The sequence below is a fragment of the Corythoichthys intestinalis genome, chromosome 10 (assembly GCF_030265065.1).
Source record: "Corythoichthys intestinalis isolate RoL2023-P3 chromosome 10, ASM3026506v1, whole genome shotgun sequence".
In the NCBI taxonomy this organism is placed as follows: Eukaryota; Metazoa; Chordata; class Actinopteri; order Syngnathiformes; family Syngnathidae; genus Corythoichthys; species Corythoichthys intestinalis.
This window is the reverse complement of record NC_080404.1, coordinates 22,868,172-22,893,379: the sequence shown is the minus strand read 5'-3', so window position 1 is coordinate 22,893,379 and position 25,208 is coordinate 22,868,172. Positions and strand designations below refer to the sequence as shown.

The following is a 25,208-nucleotide window of genomic DNA, read 5'->3' as shown; positions in this document are numbered from 1 at the left end:
AATTACCTCAATGTTAGAGTAATTGGTTACTTGGCAAAGAAACTGGTGTTACCTTTCATATCTTTTTTTTTTTCATTCCCCAAAAAAAAAAAAAAAAAAAAAAAAAGTAGTAACCTTTGCTATGTTTGGAAGTCATTTAATGTTGTGAATCAACTGTTAAAGTTGTTGAAATTTCTCCCGTTATTGCATTAGTTCCCTTCTATCTACTTTCGACATGTGAAAGTTTTAAAACTGTTTCTTCATTTAAAGATAGATTCAAGTCAAGAATTTGCCGATTTAGGAGTATTTTAGACTAAAAGTTACATAGGTTTGGTAAGAAGGTTCTCTACAACAGTGCCTTCCAGAGAAGTCTACTGCTTTAAGATGGTGGCTGTTTACAAATGCCGGCGAGTCTATCATTTCACATCTAGTTCTATATACATGTGATATCCAAAGTAGCATCATGTGGGCGTAGTTTGTATCCGCTATCCGCTACAGTCAGGTATTATTGGAGCCACCTAGCATCGCGTTTGCAACGGCGTCACAACTCTCTTCCTTCAGAGAGAGCTCTCGTCTTCGTGAGTCCGTGTCTCTCAGACTTTTCTCACGTCCTTCAACCAACGTAGTAGCGATTAGTCTTACGTCTTCAGTAACGGTAACGGCGTTGCCAAGATGAGAAAAGTAATTAATTAGATTACTCACGACTGAAAAAAATAATGCTGTTAGTAACGCCGTTATACTCTAACGCTGTTATTAAAAACACTGATTAATAGTGTCTTTAGTGTTTTAACTAGTGGTTTTTGTGTTTGTAATGCATTTCTAAGTAGGTGTACTGGCTACAGCTAATGTTTATGTAGTGGCTTTGAATATCTTTTAATTCCACTATTGCTTATTTTTCACACACTGATGGCATAATCTTTATATTGAGTGCACCGCTAGTATAAATGTTGACTACAAAAAAAGACGCTTATTTTTTTTAAAAACTTTTAATGTCAAAACTAAATATGTTCTGGCTACAGCAAATGGAATGGAATATGCTTCACTGTTTAAGTTTGGAGAGGATTGTAACATGATGGCGAGTATATTTAATATGAAAATGCATATTTAAATAAATTGTCTTAAAAATGTAATTCCCTCCTGCAGCCTGTTACTGGATCTACCATTAAGATGCTGTAGATGTACAGGCTGCTGAGAGGTTTGCGTATAATTATGGAGGCCAATTTTCCCAGCATTATTATTATTATCACCTGTCGGTAAATACTGTAGCTGTATGTATCTCTTCTGAAATTTTCTGGCAATTTGTAGGCTAAGTGTAGTTATTACTTTTTTCATCATGGCCAACATGGCGTGCATAGCACTTGTAAGAAGAAAGGGTCAGCTATTAAATAACGTTTGGAATTTTAAAAACACTGTCCATAAAAGGATGTGTTCTGTTGCTGCAAAAAGCATGTGTGGATAAAGGGTGGTGTAAGAGGTTCAAGAAAAATGTCTTTGAAGGCATGTTTGCAAATGCATCGTGTAATTGTTTGTAAAGAATATATCTTTATATATCCATTAGAATTTTCATAAATGTTACTCTTAATTGAGCTTTACCCGTTTTAGGGTTCAACGTCATCTGTATTGTGTATAAATATAAACAGCATACCTTCAAAGTTGATCACAGTCATTTCTTGTTGACTGACAGTAATTGAATAATTTGAATGTTGTTAATAGCTTTGTTCAAATTGGGAGGAAAAAGACATTTGGATTTGCTTTTTTTTTATTGGAGGTATTGGATCGGGACTTTGTATCGACAGATCTTCAGAAACAGTTGACTCGAAGTCAAATGCAAAAATATGTGATGGCGACATCGCAGTTTAAAACACACAGCACTTTTGACACTTAGCAACCAAGTCAATGCCTAACAATATACCTTCTAGGGATAGAAGTAATTTTGGCTCCAGCTGCTTTCGTTTTTTACAACTACATGTTGTTTTAGCACCAACTTTACCTGCTTACGCTCCTCCTATCTTTTCTCGTGTTACAAAGAACTTACTTGCATCACATACTTGACAGCTCAGTCCAACTTTCTGTCTGGTTTAATAGAGGATAGAATGCAGGTGTATGGGAAATGTCTCCAATACTGTAAGACGTTGCCAAGTTATGTTGTTGGCCTCTTCTTAATTAGTGGCATAGTAGTTGCACCCCACAAGGCTGTAGTACCTTATGGTCACTCTATTCTGCTCTAATTTCCTTGCACCTTTGATATAAGATAATGATGTACAGTTTGCATATAAAGACCAGAGGGACAATAATGACACCACCTTCAGTTCTCCACCTCTTATACACACCCATGTCTGAGGACTTGCAGACAGATGGTTGCAGGCTGCCTGGCATTGCTTGGGTTGTCTAGGAAGACGGTGCAACTGTTTTCCATGAAAGTGGAGTGAACTTTTGCTTCTCCAAAGATAATGTCTAATTGTTTGGACGCCATTCTTTGTTCTTTACCTTTTCAGTTTAATAATGTCACTAAATGCATTAATTTACAGTATACATCAATTTTTTGTGTGGCGATCCTGTTGTCTTGTGTCCTGTCCTTATGTCAGCTGCTCTTTATATTATTATTGCATACGATTTATAGACAAATTTAATATAGTTCAATTCAATATAAGCAATTCAAAAACAATGTAATTGATTAATAAAGTTCTGTATGAGTCTTCCATTTTCACTTTCCGAGGTGTGCCGACTGATCTACAGCTAAATCACAGGATTGGATGACAACTGAGAAGACAGAAAATCGAGTTGGTCAAGTTATTGATCTGTATTTTGTATCTTTTGTTGCATACTGTAAAATAAGTGACACATAGGCCCCATCGCTCATGTTGTGAAAGTGGGTGGGAGTTCTTCCTAATCACACCCCTCCAGGTCTCACTGTCATTGACCTATGAGTGCAGGCCCGGCCAACAGTCTTTCGCCAACGAGCCCCTCCTTCAGGCCTGGCTTCAGAGGGGTGTCAAACCGATTCCACAAAGGGCTGCAGTGGGTGCTGGATTTTGTTCCAACAGATCCATTACAGACAGTTTAACCAATGAGGTTTCTGCTAAAACAACTGATTACACTTGTTAGACATTAGACTGGTGAAAACGTATTCAGTTTGTTTGGTTGGAATGAAATCCAACTCCCGCTGCGGCCCTTTGAGGAGCGGTTTGACACCCCTGTCCTAAAGGGTTTAATGATAAATGCTTGGTATGGTCCCTTCGTGGTGACCAGTCTTCCATGAGTGACATTGCCAAAGGCAAAAAGCCCTGGACAATGTAGGTCCTATGATCATGCAGCACACAAACCCTTCCCACCAAAATAGTGTGACGTCCAGAGGTGTGTAGTAAGGCATTACATTTACTTAAGTGACTTTATAAAAAAAAAAAATAAATAAAATAAAATAAATAAAACTTCTATGAGTAGTGGTAGGGCTGCACTAGTCTTTATTTCCTCTTTATTCTACATGTTAGATTTGACTTAGGCCCACAGTAGCTCTACCATTTTCACCAATTAGATGTTGCAACAATAATCACATGACCCTTTATAACAATCATATGCAACAAATGTCACATGACCACACAGAAGCTTGCAGTTGGAAGTCGTATGATCATGCCGACCCGTTCAATTACGTGGCGTCTTTAAAGCACCGTACAAAAGAGAAGAAAATAATATACTTAGTGCTGCAGTTAATATTACTCCAAAGCGCTATTTCATTGGCTGGGTGATGTTTCATTTCTGTAGATTTTTTGAGTTCGAGATCATTTTTGTGTATTTCTTTAGCCTTATATGGTCATGTTATAGGTAATAGTAAGGGATAGTAATAACTTATTTTAGATGATGTCGTGCTGCGAAAAAAATTTACCATTGTTGAAAAAATCAGATATTGTAAGTAATTACTAAATACTTGAGTATTCTTTTTACCAAATACTTTTTTACATGCACTTAAGTAAATTTCTTTTATTTTTGCTTGAATAATATGATTTTTAAATAACGTTACCCTTACTTAAGTAAACGTTTTTGGCTACTTTACCCACCTCTGGTTGTGTCACACAACTCCTCCTCTAAAGTGACATCTCACGGAGGGGTCTATTTTTCCCATTTTCATTTTCCCCCTCTGTGTTGTTAGTTTTACGTCTTGTTACTCTTGTGGTTGTATAATTTCCCACCTGATTTTCTGCAGCCTTTTCTACTGATGACCCATCATTTAGCATCTTTTGTGAAGAATGTAGGAGCTTACCTTGTGTCAATGTAATTGTCCCTATCCTTAGTGAACAAGTGACTTTTCTACATTTTTGCGACATTTGCCTGCCTTTGACATTTAGACCTGGTGCTTGAAGTGCAGAAAGCTTTTTGATTCTATCAGTGAAAGGTCAACTTGTGATTATTCACTACAATGATTGTTTCCAAGTTGATTGGTGGCTTTCAACCACTATGGAAAATTGGAATACAGTGTTAATTATATTACCTCAATTTGACTGACCCGTGAAACCATGAAAATAAATCACAAAATGAATTGTCTTTTGTCTTACAGCTTATTCTACAGTGTCAGGAGTAAATGGACCCCTGGTGATTCTTGATAATGTCAAGGTGAGGCAACTACAACTTTCTGTATTTTGGGGATTTTTAAGACCTCTGAATTTATGCTGTATTAGTGCCTTGAGAATGAGAATAATAATTTGACAACATTATTGATTCATTTTGATCCTGTGTTAAACAATCTGTATCATTACCGTTTTTTCCGACTATAAATCGCACCCGAGGGTAAGTTGGACCAGCCAAAAAGCACAATGAAGAGGGAAAAACATATGGCGGAAAACACTGAGGTGACTTAAAGTTCCACTCTGAGACCCCCAATTTGGCCAAATTTCAAAATTGTCCGATAAGCATGTGTGATACATCATTGGAAAGCTTAAAATCTCAATTTCTGGGGGAGGAAACATTTTGAACTGGAGGGCATTAAAAAAAAAAAAAAAAATTAAACAGCAAAACCCTGTCTGGAGGTGAGAGCACGCGAGAGGAGAATTACAGACGCCATGACTTTAACGAGATATTATCGCGTACTTACCTCTTTTCTTTCCAAAAAATCCATGTGGCATGTATCACTGAGTGTCAAGACACAGCTGTGAATGGCCACAGCTGGATTTTTGGGGGATTTTATGGGTGAAACATGGTAATATAACAAAGGTCGCGATGTAGATATCGCAGACATCAAGGAGTGGTCGAGATTTTCTTTTTCATATATTTACCCTTATAAACGTTTTTTCTTTTTTCTTTCAATTTTTCTTTGTTTGGATCGATTATTTATCATCTAATATATTGAGGAAAATGCGACAGTCACGAAAAAATTACAATTCAGCAGTAGTTATGAGGTACGATATCCCTGACTTTTTTACAGACGCCAATTTTTTTCACTGTGACATAATTTGTTTAAAAGTTTAAAATGGAGATGTCCCGATCGATTGGGTCCGATCACGTCATTTTCAAAGTATCGGAATCGGCAAAAAAATATCGGCCATGCCTTTTTTAAATATACTGTATATATATATATATATATATATATATATATATATATATATATATATATATATATATATATCGTTTTCTAATTGTATTTAACGTTACAGACGTAATATGTTACACTCATCCAGAGTCTTTAGTTTAGGCTTAAGGTAGGTTTATCAAATTTATCCCGATAACGGCGGCAATTAATTTAAAAAAAAAAGTGCCACGTTAAAATATTTAACGCAATTAATACATGCGCTGCACAAACCTCTCACTCATTGTCGTGCTCAATCTGTAATGATGCCGTTTTACCTATATAGAGAGTTAAAAGGCAGTGCAAAATGAGTAGAGTGAATTTTGGCAGCCTATGGAGCCTTTTTTTTAATTGGCTAAAGCCTTGCAATCCCTCTCCCTGTGATTAGAAATATCATGGGAAGCAATGTGGGGAAGCAAGGTGGCCATTGATCTTTGTCTTAACACCTTATGTTACTTCCCAACGCAGAGAAGATACAGTGGGGAGAACAAGTATTTGATACACTGCCAATGGGTTTTCCCATTGTGAGTCATGGCACAGTCACGGTTCCACTTACCATCATGCATTTGGGATGGCCACAGTATCACTTACTGAAAGCTCAACAAATACACTAGATGGCAATATTTAGTCACAATATACAAAGTCACAAGTCTTTCTATCCGTGGATCCCTCTCACAGAAAGAATGTTAATAATGTAAATGCCATTTTGAGGATTTATTGTCATAATAAACAAATACAGTACTTATGTACTGTATGTTGAATGTATATATTCATCCGAGTTTTATTCATTTTTTTCTTAATGCATTGCCAAAATGTATATGAGCAGGAAAAATTATCGGGAATGATTGGAATTGAATCGGGAGCAAAAAAAAGCAATCGGATCGGGAAATATCGGGATCGGCAGATACTCAAACTAAAAGGATCGGGATCAGATTGGGAGCAAAAAAACATGATCGGAACAACCCTAGTTTAAAATCTGCGGGTGAATAATTTTTAAGTCTAATAATATATAATAAGTCTTTTTTTTTTTTTTAAACTAATTATTAGACATAGGATTAATGATTCTAAGGTAAAAATGACAGACATTTCAAATAATAAATACGATTACTTACCTTTTTATTGCTAGGTTGAAACAAAAGCGATTGCGCGACGTCTGTAAACGGTGGTTTCCAGTGGTTTACAAATTAAAAATAGTTCGGGGGCTTAATGCGCCATGAATCTGCTATAGACCCTACCCACCTACGTCACAAAACCACGTGCTCGCTGTATGGTTCCGCCCACTTGTCCGTCATTTTGACTCTGTATTAGCATTGTTTTCAATTGATGGCGGAATTTAAAATGCATTTCATGGAAGACCCGGTGCTTTCTGATGCCGCAAACTCACTGGATCTGTTGCATAAAAGGCGTTATGAGGAAAAGCTTCGTTCTATACAGTCGCCAGATCCATATTTGATGCCCAAATCGATGTTTTTCGACCCACTGTCTTCGCCCTGTCTGCCTGACATCTGCTACGCAGATATTTACAATTATCTTGTCCACACTAAATCAGCCTATTCTCACGAAAATATGAAAAACTTCAAGAGCTTGGAGGCTTATAAATACTTCGTTGCTGGTTGGGTGAAACAGGTCCTCGTCCACGAAAATTCGGCAGGAATCTATCTTGTGCTTGGAAAGGTGAGTTACGAAATTTTCAATTAAAAATCTTTTGTTATTGCTAACATCCACTGTCAAGTCTAATGTATTTCATGTCGTTTGTCAATGGAGTTAAGGCTCTTAATGTTTATATGGTTTAGCGATAGCACTCTCACTACATACATACGTGTATGTTGTCGGCGATTAGCCTAGCAATGATCTTAATTGTGGTTATTTGTCAGCCCCGTAGACGAGGCCAGTTTCTTTCACTTGGTACCAGCTAAATATTATTCAAAAAATAACGATGGTGGAAGAAAGGGAAGTCACAAACATCTTGAATTTGAAACTATGTCGTACTACGTCGTATGTTGTCGGCGATTAGCCTCGCAATGATCTTAATTGTGGTTATTTGTCAGCCCAAAACCCTCTAAGTATATCTTAAATGCATCTTACCGGATATAAAATGACTACTACATAGTCTGTGGTGATTTTTTGGTGCCCAGTTTTCATGTCGAATTGCAGCCGTCCATTTCGCTCTCTTTGGATCCCTCGGAATACGGTAAAACTTCAAGTCTCTCCTTCCATCTTCTCTGTTAGTGCAACCAACAGCCACACACGCCTTGACCATTTTGATTATTAATGTTAAGGAGCAGAAAAACACGCCGTAAATAGGAGAAATGTACGTAGCCGTAACAGGTTAACACTATGTTTTGACGGACAAGTGGGCGGTACCATTCAGGAGAGCGGAGTTGTGACGTCACGTGGGTAGGGTCTATAGCAGCATATAGACATATTGTTCTATCAAACACAACAGTTCTTTTGGCTTAAAATACAGCAGTTTATTTTATAGAGGGTTGCAAGAGCAGAAACTGCTTTTTCAGTCTTGTCTGCGTTTTCCGCCATATATAAGTCACACTGAAGTATAAGTCGAATTTTGGGGAGGTCAAACATTACACATTATAACCAGTGTTGTTAATCTTACTGAAAAAAAGTAATTAATTATAGTTACAAATTACTTCTCCCAAAAAGTAATTGCGTTAGTAACTCAATTACCTGAATGTAAGAGTAATTAGTTACTTGGCAAAGTAATTGGTGATAATTACTTTTTTTTTTTTTTTTCCTCAAAAAAAAAAAAAAAAAAAAAAAAAAAAAAACATTGGCCAATTTTTTTGTGAAGGTTTTTGGTACAATTGGCCCGAGCCCAATTCTTTACCCTAGTTTACCCTTTACCCTGAATCAACTGTTAAAAGTTGTTAAAATTGCTCCCATTATTGCACTAGTTCCCTTCTCTTTACTTTCGACATATGAAAGTTTTAAAACTGTTTCATCATTTAAAGATAGATTCAAGTCAAGATTTTGCCGATTTAGAAGTATTTTAGATAAAAAGTTACTTAGGTTCGCTAGGAAGGTTCTCTACAACAGAGCCGTCCTAAAAAGTCTACTGCTTTAAGATGGCGGCTGTCTACTAACTCATTTAGTGCCATGTCTGTCATTTTGCATCTAGTTATATCTATGTACAGTACATGTGATATCTACCATGTCTACCATATCTACCATAACATGCGGGCGTAGTTTATAGGCTATCGGCTACAACATGTATTATTGGAGCTACCTAGCATTGCGTTTGCTCGGCGTCACAACTTACTTGCCTCCTCCCTACTCCTGCTCTGCTCTGTCGTCTCGGTGAGTCCGTCTCCCTCAGACTTTTCGACCAATATAGTAACGTATAGTAACGCATGCCTTTCCGTCCTCAGTAACGGTAACGGCGTTGCCAAGATGACAAAAAGTAATTAATTAGATTACCCACTACTGAAAAAAAATAACGCCGTTAGTAACGCCGTTATATTGTAACGCCGTTATTAACAACACTGATTATAACACTTCCCATATATATACTCCCCAGGTTACGATATATCCGACTAACATGATTTCGCCTTTACGACGCTGGAGTCTCGTCTGCAATTTTGTCTCCAGTCGTCTTTTTTTTTAATTTTTAAATTTTTTTTTATAAAGTCAAGTAAACATTACTGAGTTCCGATTGCCATTTTTCATATCAGGATCCCCTCGCCGCCGACCTGCAGTTCATTTCGGCCGGGAGATCTGCCGCTTCCTTGTTGTATTGTTGCTGCATCTCCCCGCCACCGACTCCTCTACTCTTACGAGTCCCGATCCAGCTTGTTGAGTTTGGACGGCAGGCTGGCATTGGGAAAAGGGACTTTGGCGACCTGAGCGGCCATGATATCCCCCCTCTGCCGCCTCCCTACTCTTTCTACAGCGCCCTTTCTCTTTTGGCAAGGCGACTCACTCGCGAGTAAATCCCGAATAGTCACTGAATATAACGGCATTTAACGCAACATGCCACGCGTTTTTTTTTTTTTTTTTACTTTATTTTATTAATATGGCTTATAAAACGTGTTTCTGGTTAGTTATTTTGAGATTAAGGGGGTACCGAAAGGGTTCATTTCGACTTGCGCGGAAATTCGGGTTACATCACCAGAGTAGGAACGGAAATGGTTCGTAACTCAGGGACTACCTGTAGTAATAAAACGGAGAACAAAGTGCTGAATAGGTATCTGTTGACGAATGAAGTTATTCAGATGATAAATGAAATAAACTCTCCATCTCACTCCAAATCACAACTAAATCCATTAAAGTATTCATCTTCATTATCACTTTTAAAAGGCATGCCTCGAGTAAAGGTATCAGTTTGGTGGAAAACACTCAGGTGGCTTGAAGTTCCGTTCTGAGACCCCCAATTCGGCCAAATTTCAAAATTGTCCTATATTCATGTGTGATGCATTATTAGAAAGCTTTTCTTTGGGAATAAAAAATTGAACAGAGGGCATTTTTTGACACATAAAAAGTAGGTCAAATAAGGTGAGTTAAAATAAACATTTTTGAGACCATTCCATTACATAATATACTATATAACAAACACTTCAAGTAACATTTTGTAACAGAAACTATTTTATCTATTTCTTAAAGGTGATTTCCCTACTGCTCCTTCTTCTACATATGAAAAGTAATGCAGGCAATAATGTGATCTTTAATGGAGAATCCCCAATAAAAAGATTGATCTATCTATCCATCAATCTATTGTGTTTAGCCTTGAAGCCTCAGACCTAGGCTTTATAATTTAAGCATCCTGTGTATCTTAATACACAGATATCATCCCATGATAAGCAATACAAATGGCAACACTGGTCGAAAAGATAATGGATAGTACTCTGGTCAGTTAGCCTGCTATGCCCGTACGTTTTATTGCACTCATTCGACTGCAACATACGTCTTTTTACTGGTTTGTGCTACATTTTCGGTAACTTGTTGCGCGAACAGAATTAAAGGCACATTCACACACATTGATTTTAACTAGATATTATTGTGTACTTACCTTGTTTCAATTAAAAACTCCATGTAGCATGTATCACTGAGTGTAAAGACACAGCTGTGAATGGGCACAACCAGGCTGTGTTTGGGTTTGAAGTCTTAAAAACTGTTATTTCGCATTTAGCGAAAGAGACGAAAATCGCGGACCAAACGAGTGGTCGAGATTTTCCTTTTCAAATATTTTCTCTTTTAAATATGTTTTTTTTTTTTTTTTTTTTTTTTTTTTAATTTAAATTGTTTGTATCAATTATTTATCATCTAAAATATTAGGGACATGTGACAGTAACAAAAAAAAAAAAAAATCCAATAAAGTGATAGTTATGTGGTAAATACCCGTGACCTATTTACAAGAGCAATTTTTTTCATTGTGACGGGATTTTTTTAAAAGTTGAAAACATACGCGTGAATAACATTAATGATTCAAAGCTAAAAATGATAGAAAATTTGAATAATAAATGTAATTCTTACCTTGTTTTTATGGCTGAGTTGAAACAATAGCAGTTGTGATGTGTCTGTAAACGGGGGTCTCGGGTAAAACGGACAAATTAAAAATGGTCTCGGGGCATATTGCGAGATAAAACTGCTATGACAGCATCTATACATATTGTTCTATCAAACAGTCTTAAAATACAGTAGTTTATTTAAAAGTTGGTGGCACGAACAGAAACTGCTTTTTCAGCCTTGTGTGTGTTTTCTGCCATATGTAAGTCGCACCTGAGTGTAAGTCGCAGGCCCAACCAAACTATGCAAAGAAGTGCGACTTATAGCCCGGAAAATACGGTAATTAATACATGAAAAACATTCACATTTCATCAGCCTGTATACGTAGCGGTGTGTGCAAAGCTTCCTTGTAGTTGTTTGAAATTACCAGAAATAAATCAATGTGTATACTGTATATAATAATCAATGTGTATATTATCTAGTTCCCCAGATATGCTGAAATTGTTCATTTGACTTTGCCTGATGGGACAAAAAGGAGTGGTCAAGTCCTGGAGGTGATTGGGAGCAAGGCAGTCGTTCAGGTGAGATACAACAAACCACAACTTTATGTACTGGTCTTTACTGAAAGTTACTTAACTGCCATAGTTCGACTACACAAAATATTCAAAATATTCTGTTTTTGCAAATGCATCATACCATACATGTCAATGCACGTTGACATCGAATTTTATGATTCTCTTCCAGTAATTAAACAATTTAGACTGAAAAAGCAGATGTCTTGCCCATAACGTTTTTTTTTTTTTGTGTGATTATCTGACCAATGGCCCTTCTGCATATCAAAACTGAGTTATGAAATTTAATCATTCGTTCTCCGGAGCTTTTTCTTCTTCTTTTCTTGTAAATTAAAATTATTTCTTATAAACACTCATAACGCCAATACTATGACTTGCCCCATTTACTCCAACCCAACCACTGTGTGCTGTTATATGCCATGTTGAACAAGGTATCCTGCAAATGTTTTATGTTGTCTGTTCAGGTGTTTGAGGGAACATCAGGCATTGATGCCAAGAAGACCGCTTGCGAGTTTACTGGCGATATCCTGCGAACACCAGTTTCAGAGGATATGCTTGGTATGATGAACATGATATAGCCAGACAGATTCAGTTAGTCTGTTATCCTTTGAGCAGAACAATGCATAACTTTTGTGTCGTGAGTAGACATGTGCCGATGACTGGTTTCAAGGTATATTGTGTGATGCAAATGTCACAGTTTCAAAACCACAAAGGTTTTCTGTCATACCGTCCCTACGGTATTAGCTATTTTTTATGTCCCAAAAATGCAGGGAGAAACCCCTTCCGTGCAGCTGCAAGACTCAACCCTCCCCAACCGGTTGGCGCTTAGTGTCAGTGAGTCAGCTGTGCTACACGATGGCTTTAACTTTTTCCCCTGATCGAAGAAAACGAAATCGCTGGTATGGGAAAACTTGGGCTACAGAAAAGTAATAGACTGCCGCGGCTTAGGAGGAGGGCCAACCGACATGTAAAGCATGTTTGCGGAGGGTGGCCGCCGAGGAGGGAATACCTCCAATATGATTTCGCTTTTATACAAAATTAAAGGTTTGTAAACACTGTCATGAATGTTTCTCACCAGCTACAAGAGTAAACTCAGCATGTTTAGTGGGGCTGCAGCTATCGAATATTTTAGTAATCGACTGAAAGTTCTATCGATTAATCGAGTAATCGGATAAAACATATCTCAATACACGTGATGATCTTATCAGCGCTAGGCAGCATAGCAATTGCAAGTTACGTTCATTTTTTTTTTTTCAAGTATCATTAATCATGTCCATGAAGTCGGTATCTCTACTTGTAGACTTGATAAGAGCCCATTAGCTGTCAAACATGAAATGGTCTTTATCCTCCAAAAATACATTAGCTGTAGGAAAGCATTGGCCGATAATCAGTTTGAAGGTACACTGAGGTTTTAAAAAGTCAGGGTATTAGAATGTGATTAGTGATTGAAAATTTTCAAAGTATCTGCCAAAAAAGAACAGTTGAGTTTTGAGTTTAAGGGTGGGCATGAAAAAATGTTTGACTTGAAAAATGAGGTTGAGATGCTACAAGGGTTTACAGAATAGGATAACACATTTGTGGAAAACTAATGAGTCGCACTGCGCTGAGCAAATGGGTTCTGAGTTACACAACCTCATGAATGCAGGAGGGCTCGAGCATGATGTCTAGAAACTTTTAAATTTTGTTGGCCATAAAAGCAGACAAAATATGTTCAGTGTATTAACTACGGTGCCAGTGTGTCTAATGCAAGCAATTTTAGTTTATTTTCCTACTTATGCTGGAGTCTGCAGTGTGCACTGAAGCAATGTCTTCAAAAAAGACCAGCTTGCTTTCTTAATTATAGACAAGCTATGGAGATGCAGCTTTTCGTTTTGGTTGTATCGTCAGTATTTTCTTGTGTTGTCTTTACCGCTTTAATTTTTTCAGTGGTGAAAAAAGACAACCTTCTTAATTATTGGCTTGCTTGACAACTAATAGGAAACAAGACCAAGTTTAATTGCAAACGATTATGTTCTTTTTGTTTTGCTTTTGTTGTAGCAAAGAAAGAATAAAGGTTATTATAGCATCATAATCTGCTCATGCTTCCCTGTAGGGCACGATCTAAAGTTTTATATACAGTAGATATATCAATGTGTGTATATCTGCCCCTTATTTTTTTCGGTTCATCTAATTTAAACACATTTTGATTCCCATTCTTTACTAATAAAGAAAAGACAACGCAGACATATGAATTGACAATCATTTAGTTACAGGTGTAGTTCGTAACATGTCGCAAAATCACTCAAAGCATGCTAGCAAATGTCATACTCTGACAAAAAGACCGAAATCTAAGAATGTTGGTAGGAGGCTGAAAACAGAGATTTTGGACAATTTTAATTTGCACAATTGCTTGAAGTGATTAATCGATTATCGACCAAAATAATTATTTTAGATAAGTACAATAATCATTTATTTGTCCATTATTTCAAATACTGTGTTGTTTCACCACTAATAAGATCATCTACCGGTTTTTAATTCGCTCTTCATTTAAAAGAGAAATCCTTCTATTCTAGGGCGGGTCTTCAATGGCTCAGGCAAACCTATCGACCGTGGACCCAGTGTTCTGGCTGAGGACTATTTGGACATCATGGGTAACTACTGTTTTTCTGTTTTTGTGTTACAGATGGTCATCAATAAAAATAAATAGCGTTTCAACATTAACATTTCTTTGAAAGAATATAATGTCAACTCTGTTGACCACTCAATGGACGGGCACCATATTTACCGTAATTTCCCGAATATAACGCGCTTTTCCCCCCAAAATTTACTCGTAAAATCATGGGTGCGCGTTATTCACGGGTACAGGGACGGAGACAGAAAAATTTATCATGATTCATGTTCCATTGTAAGCATGGACCAGCACAATATTACCTAATCCGAACGACAGTGATATAATAATCAAGTTTCATGTGTTAAATAATTGTTTTCATGACATTTTTCACATCTAATAAAATTAAAATGTTTTGTGTACTATTCATTTATTATTTATCGGTACATTTTTCTTACATTATCGTTGCAAAATGCCGGCACATGGCAATGTTGTCTTGAAGAGAACGTATACAGCGATCCGTTTTGTATCAATGTTGACCGTGTGGCGAGCTAGGACAGGAGTCTGAGGAAGAGTGTCGAACCACTGAGCCAAGCCGCGTTATTTTATTTAAACTGAAACTCACAAAGTAACAACGTACGTCATGCATGCAAATCGCGGGACATTTGTTTACTTCCGGCTGTTCCCTTAACTAAACTCTTCGCCCCGGGAACTACACAACTTGCCAACATTAGTTCCGCTGGTGAATTCTGTTAAAACTCGCTACAACTCCTTACTTTGTGAAAATTATTATCGTATACTGTGAGCAATTTTACTAAAGAATATTAATATTCTATTTTTTTTTTTTTTAAATATTTGACAAAAGGATTAAAAAATGCTGCAACCGCTTACTTTATAAAAGTTCGAGACACGAGACTCATATTTATTGGTGCTAAAATTAGGGTGCGCTTTATACACTGGTACAAGAATTTTCCCCAGATTTTACAGGTAAAGTTGGGGTGTGCGTTATACACGGGTGCGCGTTATATTCGGGAAATTACGGTAGTTCCATTCCACTCAAGTGCATTGTATTGAACTCCCACCAATAAACTTTACAAAGGTGGGATGTATAGTGAGATGGAACTATATTTTTTATGTGGCTAACATTGCTTCTTAAAGATAGCAGTTAAAGTTTGGTTTTCTGTCCAGGTCAGCCCATCAATCCCCAATGCCGCATCTACCCCGAGGAAATGATCCAGACTGGCATCTCCGCTATTGATGGCATGAACAGTATTGCCAGAGGACAGAAGATCCCCATTTTCTCTGCTGCTGGGTTGCCGCATAACGAAGTAAGACCACATTTACACACTTAGGTTGTTGGTACGCTTTCCTGTAAGAAAGAAAACACCCCAAAAAGTAAATTAAATACCTTGAAAATGAGAATAAGTGTAAAAATCAGATTGGTATGCGTTCAGTTTCAGAGAAATTTTTCAGCTAAAGTGTTGAAAATGTTTTCCACATCAACAGTGAGGAGAAGGAATAAAATGAGGACAAATTAAGTTTATTTGAAGGCAACATTTAGTTCAACACCCCACCCCTTTCACACAAGAAAAGCAAACATTCATATTTTTAACGACCGTCTGAAAAATGGATCCACACACGTACACACCCGTCATTTTACATCCATTTCATTCACATTGAATGTTTTAGCACTGACTGGTTTGGTACTTTAATTTCATGGTACATGCTACTACAGGGACAAAAAATATTCTTCTATTCTATGCTAGGAACACACATCACATTAGAGATGGGACAATTTATGATTGATTTATAAATGTATAAAGTCCTGTGAACAATTATTTGCCCTCTTCTTGTTTGCTTTTTGCATTTTCATCACAAACAAAAAATTGAGTTCATCAAACCAATTTTAATATCACACAGAGAAACCGAATGAAATATAAAAGAAAGAGTGGGGGGGTGACTAACCTATCTGGGCCTAAAAGATTATTTACTCCCCCCTTGTTAAATCACAAAGTAACTTTTACTAACTACAGTTTTGGCAAGGCTGAGTTCAATTTCACTGACCACACTTTAACCTGTTTGCAGCCACATTTGTTGAATCACGAAATCACTTAAATATAGGCTGCAGGATCTCAAGAACAAAAAAATTCAAGAAGAAATGATGAAAAAAGTGATTGCAATCTATCAGTCTGGAAAAGGTTACAAGGCTATTGTAACCAGAGAAACCACTGTCAGTCATTATTCACAAAAGGAGAAAACCGGTGATAGTAGCAAACCTTTACAGGAGTGGTCAGCCAACTAAAATTACTTCAAGAGTGCGATGACGACTAATCCAGGAAGTCACAAAAGAACCCAGAACAACATCCAAAGAACCCTATGTCTCAACGGCCTCAGTTAGGGTAAATGTTTATGACTCTACCATAAGAAAGACACTGGCCAAAATGCGAGAGTTTCCCAGGCGCAAACCACTGTTGTCAAAAAAAACTAACATAAATGGTCATTTGCCAAAAAACATCTCGGTCATCCTCAAGACTTGCCAAAACATTTTGTGGCCTGACAAGTCAAAAATGAACTTTTTGGAAGGTGTGCAACCTGTTACACCTGGTGTAAAAATGGCACAGCATTTGATTAAAAATAACAGTGAAGCATGGTATGGGGCTGCTTCGCTTCTTCAGGACCAGGACAACTTGCTGTGAATGATGAAAAAATGAATTCTGCTTCTACCAGAAAATCCTGAAGAGGGAACTTCAGACCATAAGTTTGTGCCCTCAAAGTCAAGCGCTCTTGGATCATGGATTGGGACAACGATCCGTAAAAACAGCAAGTTCACCTCAGTATGGCTCAAAAAGAACAGAATTAGGGTTTTGTAATGGCTGAGTCAAAAGTCCAGACTAAATCGAATTGAGGTGCTGTGGTTTGACATTAAATTGGCAGTTCGTGCTAGAAGAGAGTACTGCAGTGAAAGACTCGTGACCAATTTCATTCATTTGCTGACAAGAATTGTACAGCTTATCATCTGTGTGGAATAATAAGTGGTTTGATGAACTGAACCCTTTGTGAGACAAATATACCTGTATAAAAAAAAAAGAAATCAAAAAGGGGGCAAATACTTTTTCACAGCACTGTAGTGTTTATAACATTCCCACAAGCAAACAACAGTCTAGATAACCTTGGCTGCCAGTTTTTCCAGTTGTAAATGTTTTTTAATCCGATTGTGGATATGCCCAAGCATTCTTTTTGTGTCACATATCCGGTGGTCATTTAATTGACAGGCCAACAATAATGGCGTGCAACTTTTGTCAACATTAATTTAATAAATACAGCCAATACGAACTCCTGCGCCAGAGAATGTCTATAATGATCGTCTTGTTCCAAATATCACACGTGCAAGCACTCGTGCGGAAGCACAGTGGCATATTGAGCAGTAATTTGTGTATAATTTGTTATATGGTGACAATTCAACCTCTGTGGTGTTGCTGCTACTTACATGCTGAAGATGTTGCGCCGCCAGCGAGTTTGAAAGCAACTGAGAGTTACATGGAGTGTGTCATGGAAAAAATACATATACTGTATATTGAGTGAAAACGTTCAGAAACCCTAGGTTTGCCACTTTGAAGGCAACATGCATATTGGCCCATAACCGATAATGAAGAAAACTATGTCAATATTATGCAATATCATTTAAAAATGATCGGGTAACACTAGTCTTGACATTTCATTGCAACTTGCGTAGCAATGACAGCCTGTTCTGATGACCATTATGGGTACTTCTTTTTCTTCACAGAAGGGAACCAAGAAAATTGGCAGTCCACAATAAATTCAAGGTTTTTGTGGTGCAAATGACACCAAAACATACTCTAAAAACTTTTTTTCCACCTTTAATATAACCTTTAAATGAATTAGGGATAAGAGAATATTTTGCATAAAAGTCAAAAATTAAAGAAAAATTCCAAATGTAACTCTTATGGACCAAAAATTCAACCTCGCACTGTAATTTGTCTACATAATTTGACTTTTGAAATGGGAAATAAACAATACCCTCAAGCATGTGCTTGAAATTAAAAAAAAAAATGTCGGGAAAATCCTTTTAGAATGGCTGAAATTTATTAGTACCGTATTTTTCAGACTATAAGTCGCACCAGCCATAAAATGCCCAACGAAGAGGGAAAAAACATATATAAGTCGCATTGGAGTATAAGTCACATTTTTGGGGGAAATTTAATTGATAAAATCCAACACATAGAACAGATATGTCATCTTGAAAGGCAATTAAAAAAAAATAGAGAACTGCATTCTGAATAAGTGTACAGTATGATAATGTCACATGATGCATGAACAACAAAATGCGAACGTGGCCGGTATGTTAACGTAACATAGCTATTAAGAGTTATTCAGATAACTATAGCATAAAGAACATGCAAACAAGTTTATCAAACCGTCAGTGTCACTCCAAAACACCAAAATAACATGTGAAATGATATAATAATGTGTTAATAATTTCACACATAAGTCGCTCCAGGTCATAAATCGCACCTCCACCCAAACTACGAAAAAAAAACTGCGACTTAGTCTTAAAAATACCGTAGTTAAGAACACTCATTAAACGATACTATAGTTTTGTGACCAGTGCATGTGTACTTGTTTGCATTCTATTTGTGTACTATACGGTATCAATACTAATCTGTCAAATTAAGATGTATGAAACGATTGTATGAAAGGTAAACAAAATAGCTGTGTATATAAACAATATGGAAACCGCAGTAACAATGAAACAATAGCATCAGTTTCTTCAACTAATATTGTGTTATAAGCCCAGATGCAGCCGCCATCCTTAATCTCATTCACACTTTATAATTGCCTGTTTAAAAGGGTCCTACTGTAGAGTTGGTCAAACAAACACTGCTTGTGTAGTCCTCCTAATGATGACCCACTTGTCGTGCCATCTGGATGGTGTGAAAACCTGGCTGGTTATTTAATTAAGTACATGTCACATAGGTCATTCATGTGGGGGGTTTGCTCTATGGACCAGGTGCCTGCTCCCAGGGTGCATAGAGGGGTCGGGCCAGATCAACACACATTAAGTGAAAAGCATGAAATTCCTCTTCACTCCTACAGCACTCCTTGTACAGAGGAGTTTGGCTGATTATTCTTGACTTTCAAGCCCCGTGGTCTCAAATGGGCCTATTGCAATAACAAATTTTAGTGGGAGATATATTGTCTCATGAATTATTTCCGAAATGCGCTTTTATTGTCCAAAAAAATAAAGCTATATTTTTTTGTTATTTGTTGTTAGTTTGTGTGTTTTATTTAAGAATAAATATTGCATTTGAATGGGTGATTTACAGGATATATTAAAAATATTAAGAAATATTGCTTCAAAAATAACATTACATGACGTATTGTTTGAAAGCAAGCCAAGTGTAGAACTAGCAGTTTGGCCCAGTGTTACTGGGGTTTGTGTAACGTGAACGCAATACAACCGAATGGCAGATAAACATACTTTCCTAAGGAAACAGCTCTAATGTAGTAATGGTAAAAGAACAACATAAAGAGGTTAATGCGCAGTCGCTTTTCCATCACTGTGTACAGTATTGTTGCGAGCGACGTAGAGAAGAATGAGACAGTTTTTATGTTTCACACTTGCTGCTCTTGCACCCAATACACTGCATGACCCCAAGAGCCAGCGCCTTTATTGAACAGAAAACGCCAGAACATAATAACGGCAACCACAACTTGGTTTTTGGTTGCCACAAATACCCATGAACAGTTGTGGGCGTAACACATAATAAATAGCAGTCGCTAAAGTATGAATATCCAGCCGAAATGAATCCCTTAGTAATATTGCGGAAAATTGTACATTTTTTGGAAATCCAGCGTCTTGTTGTGGAGTACTCAAAGCCACAGCATATTATCACAGCACATTTAAGTTTCTACATGAAACGATAACGTTTGAAAGCCAACTGCGATATTGCAATTGCAAGAGACGAGTCTTTTGCCCAAAAGACTGCGCTGTCACCTTCACAATCAGGATTTTTTTATGCTAATTTTTGGAGTTTTAAATTACTTTTCCGCACTAAATGGAGGCCTACAGAGATGACTCATCCAAAATACTCCCAGAAACATAAAGTACAACTGTGCAAAATTTCATCAAATTGCACCCGGCCAATGTTTTCTCTAAGCTGCGCACACTGCAATCACGTACTGCTTGCACATACTCAGCGCACAAGAAATTCTATGCGGTGCACAAAATAAAATTCAATAGAAATGTATTGTAGCATCACTACGACTACTGTCGGTGCCACATTGATGTGTCAGCGCAACACTCCTATGGGTGCGTTGGATGCAGTGATGCGACGCTGCTATTGGTTCGTTCGCTGTGGCTACGCGATGCTCCTATTGGTGGGTTACTACACCACCATTGTATATCATCGTGAGGTGCGTGACCTGGGTGGATGCTGAGAAAAATTGTGAAAAATGAGCTAGATTCCTGTCCAGAATTAAATTATGATCTAGTTAATAAGACCAAAAAAAATTGTTTTATGTACCATTTTCTAATGTAACTCGATGAGCAACAAGTGTCTAGCAAACAATATGATACAGTTCACTTACGCTATGCAGCCATTCATAGCTTTGACAGTGTTGCGCATATGTGCCCTGCCCATACACACCTTGAAGGTTAGCTAGCTACCGACAGTGCAGCAGAGTTAAGAGACGTAAATGCTAACCCCTTGTCGTGGCGAAAGGAACGGGCAGCGATACAACACTCAAGCCAAAGTAAAAAAGGAATGCATTTTTATTTAAGATGGAATGGCTGTCGGAGTATGTGCAAATAGAAGAACTAGCGGAGAAACTAAGTGAGGGTTTTTTGTTTTGCTTTAAACCTCTCCTGTATTGCTCCTTAGACACAGAGCATAGGAATCTTAAGTGTTCTTATTGTCTAAACAGTTTTAATGTGAGAGTTTGATATACTCCCTTTGTGGCTTTTCATTCTGTTTTATTTTTATACTCACCCATGCCCCAACTGCACCTTACCCATGCCAAAGCAGGAGTCTCTCATATAATATAGTACACATCTCATAAACGATGATTTTTCTCTTTTTCATTTTAAGTGGGCCAAATCAATTATATTAAAAATAAACTAATGAAAATTGCTGCAAAAATTTCATTATTTTAATAAGTCACCTAACGTGTTATGATCCAAGGTTTTGAACAGTGATACTGGTGTGAGGCCACAGCGTACACATCTAATGTAGCTCACAGTGGTCCTCAGTGTGCTCAGGGAGATTGTGTGTCTGCTCAGACACATGAAAAATTAGCCATTTTGGTGTCAATGGGGAACGAACACACACACACACACACACGCAGGCACATGCACCACCACAGACAAAGACCATATATATATACACAAGTATAAATATGAAAGAGGTGATAAACTCAACACTAGTTTTGTTCTGTGCCAGTTAGAGCCAATTAAAAGCGTTGATTTGATCCAAAACGACTGTCCTGCTAAATGTGCATGTTAGCAAATTCTAAGCCAAATTATATTTTTTTCATAGTGGGTGTCATCTTAAAGCTAACTGAGTGTAGAATCTGAAATATGTGAGAGTAACTGCATACATCTGCATTTATTCAACATGATGTGCCTGTTATTTTGAAATGTTTACCAGAAGTGCACGCTAAGTCGCTAACCGTATGCTTTACCCTCTGCGTGAAAAAAAAAATGCACTCATTTTTTTCTCAAGCACATTTTGTCAGCTCTACAAGCTCCAAATTTTACGCATCATTTACAAATCCTGTAAGCCAGCAATTGTTTGTTGAATGTGTCACATTTTAGCCTCGAAGATTGCATTTTGAAGAAGACTGCCATTGGTTATTAGCAGGCTAAAGTTGTGTAGCAATGCTAACGCTGTACAATGTGTAATATACAGTAATGTGTTTTCCTTTTTGTATGACTGAACTTTTTTTTTTACGGTTTATTGAATGACCAATAAAAATCTGTGAGAATAACTTAAGTCTCATATGCAATCAATGGGCGTAGTTTTACCACGCACGTGTGTCAAGTGCATGCAGCACTCTCATCTGGGAAAATTACCAACCTCATATTAATTTCATTGTACGATTAATTGACTTATTGCATATCGCTAACCGGCTTAGTCTCTAACACCAAACCTCACTTGCAAGACAATTACACAGGGCTCTTCATATGTGTAATTTTGAAATCAGTTTTTAAATAAATTAAATTCAAATTAAATATCTTTTATAGTTCTTGTATAGGTCACACCCCTATAAATATTGAATTAGTTAAATTGTAATAGTCACCCTGATACAACAGATGTATACACTAAGCCTGTCGCGATATGTGATAAGTCAGATTATCGCACGGTAAATAAAAATGAGGGCGGTAATTTTTCCGGCTGCGGTTTATCGCCGCGTGCGTACATACATTTGTGCGTGCGTGTGCTGCGTGCATTTTGATTGCATGTGAGACTCCAGTAACTTTCACAGATGTTTATTGGCCATCAACACACCGTAGAATTAAAGTTCAGACATACAAAATAAGGAAACACATCTATGATAAACATTGTAAAAGGTTAGCTTTGCTACATTGAGGCTAATGGAAAAAAGACAATGTACTAACCACTTTGGCCTGCTATAAAACATAGCTCTTCTCCACAACGCAAAATTGCAGTTAAAAGGTGACACTTCAAACATGAAAACTCACTGGATTAAAGATTTTGCTAGGGATGCGAACAAAAGAAAAAAATATATATTACCGATACTACATACGTGATGAAAATGAAGTCCACTTTTTTTTTGTTACGTTTTACTGAGTGCCAAGCTTACGGTTAGTTGCTTAGCAAACGTACTTCCAGTGAACATTTCAAAAGAAAAGCAAATCATGTTCAGATTGCTGGAGGCAATCGCGTATACTTCAGATTCTACACTAAGAATCAATTAAAAATGACACCCATTATGGAAAATCTGATTGCCAGTGATAATATAATGTAATAAATGATAATAATTTGGCGTCAAATTTGTTGCATGTGAACTTTGCAGGACAGGATGACAGTCATTTTGGATAAAATTAACACTTTTAATGGGCTCTAATTGGCAGACAACAAAAATGACATTGGGTTTCTCGCGTGTTTCATATTCTGCACGTAACTAGCTTTAAAATGACTCAAACTTACACATTGTGTGTATTTTTTTTAATATATATATTTTTTTATAGTTATACATTTTAATATAGTTTGTTTTATTTAAGAATAATAATTTATGAGACTATATATTGCTTACTAAAATTTGTTATCGCGACAGGCCTAGTATCCACATTTCGTGACTCAGTGTGGCTATAAATGCATTTACTTTCTGTTTTAAGATTGCAGCCCAGATCTGTCGGCAAGCCGGTTTGGTGCAGAAGTCCAAGGATGTGATGGACTACAGCTCGGAAAACTTTGCCATTGTGTTTGCTGCTATGGGGGTAAGCATAAAAATGAAAGTATCAGGCTGAAATGTGTTCTATCATACACATCTGGGGTGTTAATCCACCTCTTAACCCTGATGTGACAGCCGGCCTTCTTTCTCCCACCCAGCTTTTAGTCTTTTATTCATTAGGTGATTTAACCTTTAAGTCGTTCTTGTTACTTCTGCACCTCTGAGCATATCCTCCTGCCATCTAGAGGTTACTAATTCAAGAGACCCTTAACGCTGTCATCCTAGCAGTATCAAATTCTCTTTCCTTCAGCTGCCCCTCCTGCCTGCCTTTTGTGACAGCTTGACCTTTACCAAACTCCCAATTTGCTTCACTTGCTGAATATTTTCAACCCCCACTTCACGAAGTTACATCCAATTGGGATGTTTTCTCCAGGAGAGTTTGCAAATAATGTCAGAAGTCATTTTACTGGTTGTTTTGGGTGAGGAAAATCCAAAGAAATGCTACATTTTACTGCAGATTCAATTAACTCTTACAGTTTTCATGTTGTCATGAATGTGATGTCACATTTTTCCTGACTTTACATTGGATGGAAGATAAACATGATTGGTCAAATTAACTTACATGTTACTCTATAATTAAACATACATACAGCCATCGCATGCATAAAGCCATACAGGCTTAGCTCTTTTGAAAGTCAGTTTCCAAACAGATTTGCTTGTAGTTTATTGTATTGTATCAGCTATTGTATTTGCTATTGTATTTATTGAGTTCTTGAATTAACTCAATATCCTCGACATATTACATCATCTGAGCAAATTTTTTGAATACTTTTTGTATCTACAGTTTAAAAAGCAAAAAATATATTTTTAATTTGTTGCAAATTTCCTATCGCTAAGACTTTGCGTTGAACAGACGGAATTAAATACTAGTTGATTAAAGGCCCTTGATCGTATTGTGGTACACTTTGCAATATCAGTATGGTATTATTGTGCTAAGAATGAGTAGTATAAAATCGTCATGGATTTGGTGATTTACATCCATGTTATTTACATCACCAAGCATCACTAGTGATAATGAATTAAACGATTAACAAAATGAAGAAAATTTCATTTTTTGGGAAAGATTTTCTGCCCTCATGAAAAATACATGTAGACAGGGAGACGATTCACTTGCTTTAGTGAACACATGTGGCTTTTTCTTGTTGTTGTTGTGACCGGTTGACATGTATATCCATTTTGTCTCTCAGGTCAACATGGAAACTGCTCGTTTCTTCAAGTCTGATTTTGAAGAAAATGGCTCGATGGATAATGTGTGCCTTTTCTTAAACCTGGCCAATGATCCTACGTAAGACTGTCAACATTTACTAGCTTACAGCTTTATAACTACAGTGCATGTCATAATTGAGTACACCCACTTTGGAAAGTAAGATTTAAATCATCTTAATTAAGAACAGTTTTAGTTTGCTGTTCAAAATGTTGTTTTTGAAAGGAAAACAAAGTTTTTTTTTTTTAAATATTAGTTGGGGTGTAGTGAATTATGATGTGCACTGTATATAATGTTTCTTTTTTTTCTTTTTTTATTTAGTTTCTACAATTAAAAAAAAGAGAATACTGTTTTTAC

General features: G+C 37.0%; 1 protein-coding gene across 1 annotated transcript in view; it reads left to right on the top strand.

The window, feature by feature from the left end:
• The window catches only part of atp6v1ba (ATPase, H+ transporting, lysosomal, V1 subunit B, member a), a 69,907-nt gene that overhangs the window by 21,345 nt on the left and 23,354 nt on the right, over nucleotides 1-25,208 (top strand). The window contains exons 2-8 of the mRNA XM_057848024.1: nucleotides 4,529-4,584; nucleotides 11,476-11,574; nucleotides 12,030-12,123; nucleotides 14,118-14,195; nucleotides 15,341-15,480; nucleotides 23,532-23,633; nucleotides 24,835-24,932. Coding sequence (XP_057704007.1) covers nucleotides 4,529-4,584; nucleotides 11,476-11,574; nucleotides 12,030-12,123; nucleotides 14,118-14,195; nucleotides 15,341-15,480; nucleotides 23,532-23,633; nucleotides 24,835-24,932 — 667 coding nt within the window. The remainder of the gene's footprint in view (nucleotides 1-4,528; nucleotides 4,585-11,475; nucleotides 11,575-12,029; nucleotides 12,124-14,117; nucleotides 14,196-15,340; nucleotides 15,481-23,531; nucleotides 23,634-24,834; nucleotides 24,933-25,208) is intronic.